At 41.1% G+C, this 2,125-nt stretch overlaps 1 protein-coding gene across 1 annotated transcript; it reads left to right on the plus strand.

Annotated features, from left to right (window-relative positions):
• Positions 1-972: 972 nt before the first annotated feature.
• LOC133366714 (olfactory receptor 14A16-like) lies at positions 973-1,902 on the plus strand. Its single transcript, XM_061590131.1, has one exon. The coding sequence runs from the start codon at positions 973-975 to the stop codon at positions 1,900-1,902; it is 930 nt and encodes a 309-aa protein (XP_061446115.1).
• The last annotated feature ends 223 nt before the right edge of the window (positions 1,903-2,125 follow it).

Here is a 2,125-nt window from a genome sequence, read left to right on the forward strand (position 1 = left end):
ACTATCCTCTGCCACCCTAACCCCCTGCCACCCTAACCCCCTTAAAGAGCCAGGTTTTCAAGGCCCAACAAAAGCATAACAAGGAAGGGGCCTGACGGAGGCCAGTTGGCAAAGAATTCGAAAGTGAGGGAGCCACACTGAAAAAGCTCTGGACCGTGTCCTCCCCAATCTCGCTGCTTTTGTTGGAGGAATAAGAAGCAAACCATTCAAGGACGATCTTGTAAGTCGGCGCCCATGGTGCGAGTGGAGGCGACTATCACACATCCACCATACATTGTCTATCATAAAATGCAGTTTATGACACACCAAGTATTGTAATGTTGATATGTTCCATTTCCTGCTTGACAATTTCTAGCTTCCCCTGGTTCATGCTTTTTTCATTCCATGTTCTTATTGTGTGTGACGTGTAACTCCAGACTCTCCTTTCACATCTGTGTGCATCAGCCTCTGGGCTTCCTTTCAGCTTTGACCCAGCTGCATTATTAGTCACAGCGCTACTCGTACTTGTCCTTTGTTCTTCCCCAGTAGCTCGGTAAGTGCCTTCTGACCTGGGGGTGTCATCTTCCAGCACTATCTTGTGTTGAATTGTTCATAGGGTTTTCATGGTAAGTGGTATTCAGAGCTGGTTTCCCTCTTTTATGTGTTTTCAATCATATTTCTGCCACTTTCTTCTAAAATATTACTCCATGCAATAATGGAAAAAGTGGGTTTTTCCCCAAAGGAAATGTAATAAAAGGGGCTTTGCAATAATGTGTATTTTGACTGAAATAAACACTTGTGATAACAAATACGAACACATTGAGGTTACCAACAGATTTTGAAGTCACCACTAAACACAATTTGTTTCTCCACTACTATGGATTTTATAGTGAAATTGAAAACTTGTTTAAATTAACCCATTCATGAGTGTCGGCAGAATAACAGTTCTCGGTTTCTTCCTCCTACAGAAAGTATGCAAGTACCGAAGACAAAATGAGCAATTTTACATCCATATCCACGTTTCTGCTGTGGGAATTCTCAGAACAACGAAAACTACAGATCTTACACTTCTTTCTGTTTCTAGCAATGTACTTGACAACCATCATGGGGAATCTTCTCATCATTGCCGCAGTAGCCCTTGATCATCACCTTCATACACCAATGTACTTTTTCCTAACAAACTTGGCCATGGTGGACATTGGTTCTGTTTCTGTCATCATACCCAAATCCATGGTCAATTCCCTCATGAACAGCAGGTCCATTTCTTATTCTGGGTGTGTGGCTCAAGTTTTCTTCTACTTATTCTTTGCAGCTTCAGATATTTTCTTTCTGACAGTAATGGCACACGATCGTTCTGTTGCCATTTGCAACCCATTACAATATGAGACAATTATGCACAGAGGAGCCTGTATCCGGATGGCAGCCATTGTGTGGATTTATAGTATGCTTTATTCCATGTTACACACTTGTGGCACTTTTGCAAACACCTTCTGTTCTAATACAGTCAATCAGTTCTTCTGTGAAATCCCAAAATTACTGAATCTCTCCTGCTCTGACTTTTACTTAGTTGAAGTCGGACTGGTTCTGCTAAGCTGTGTTATAGCATTAGGGTGCTTCATTTTCATCATCATAACATACATGCAGATCTTTTCTACAGTGCTCAGAATTCCTTCAGTGCATGGTCAGAAAAAAGCCCTCTCCACTTGCCTTCCCCACCTCACTGTTGTCTCTATACTTATTTTCAGTGCAGTTATTGCCAATGCAAGGCCTCCCACTAATGCTTCTTCTGCTCTGGACATAGCATTTTCTGTGATGTATACCGTAATTCCTCCCATGTTGAATCCATTCATCTACAGCATGAGAAATAAAGACATTAAGATTGCTTTATTGAAGCTCTTAGATCATGCTTCTAAAACTGTTTAGAGGTCTATAAAAATGGGATCATATCCTGTTCTGTGTGTGAATGATTGGCCCCACAATTGTTATTCTTGCATTATAACCATTGGTAGAGAACTTAAAGAAGATTCATGATTGTGAGGTAGACTCAGGATGCAGCCTCCCATCAGCCATGGGAATAAAACAGCCAGAAAAAAATTATGGGTGAAAATAGGCCACAACTTGATTAGATTACAACAAGTAAATGGGG

The sequence above is a fragment of the Rhineura floridana genome, chromosome 11, assembly GCF_030035675.1.
Source record: "Rhineura floridana isolate rRhiFlo1 chromosome 11, rRhiFlo1.hap2, whole genome shotgun sequence".
NCBI lineage: Eukaryota > Metazoa > Chordata > Lepidosauria > Squamata > Rhineuridae > Rhineura > Rhineura floridana.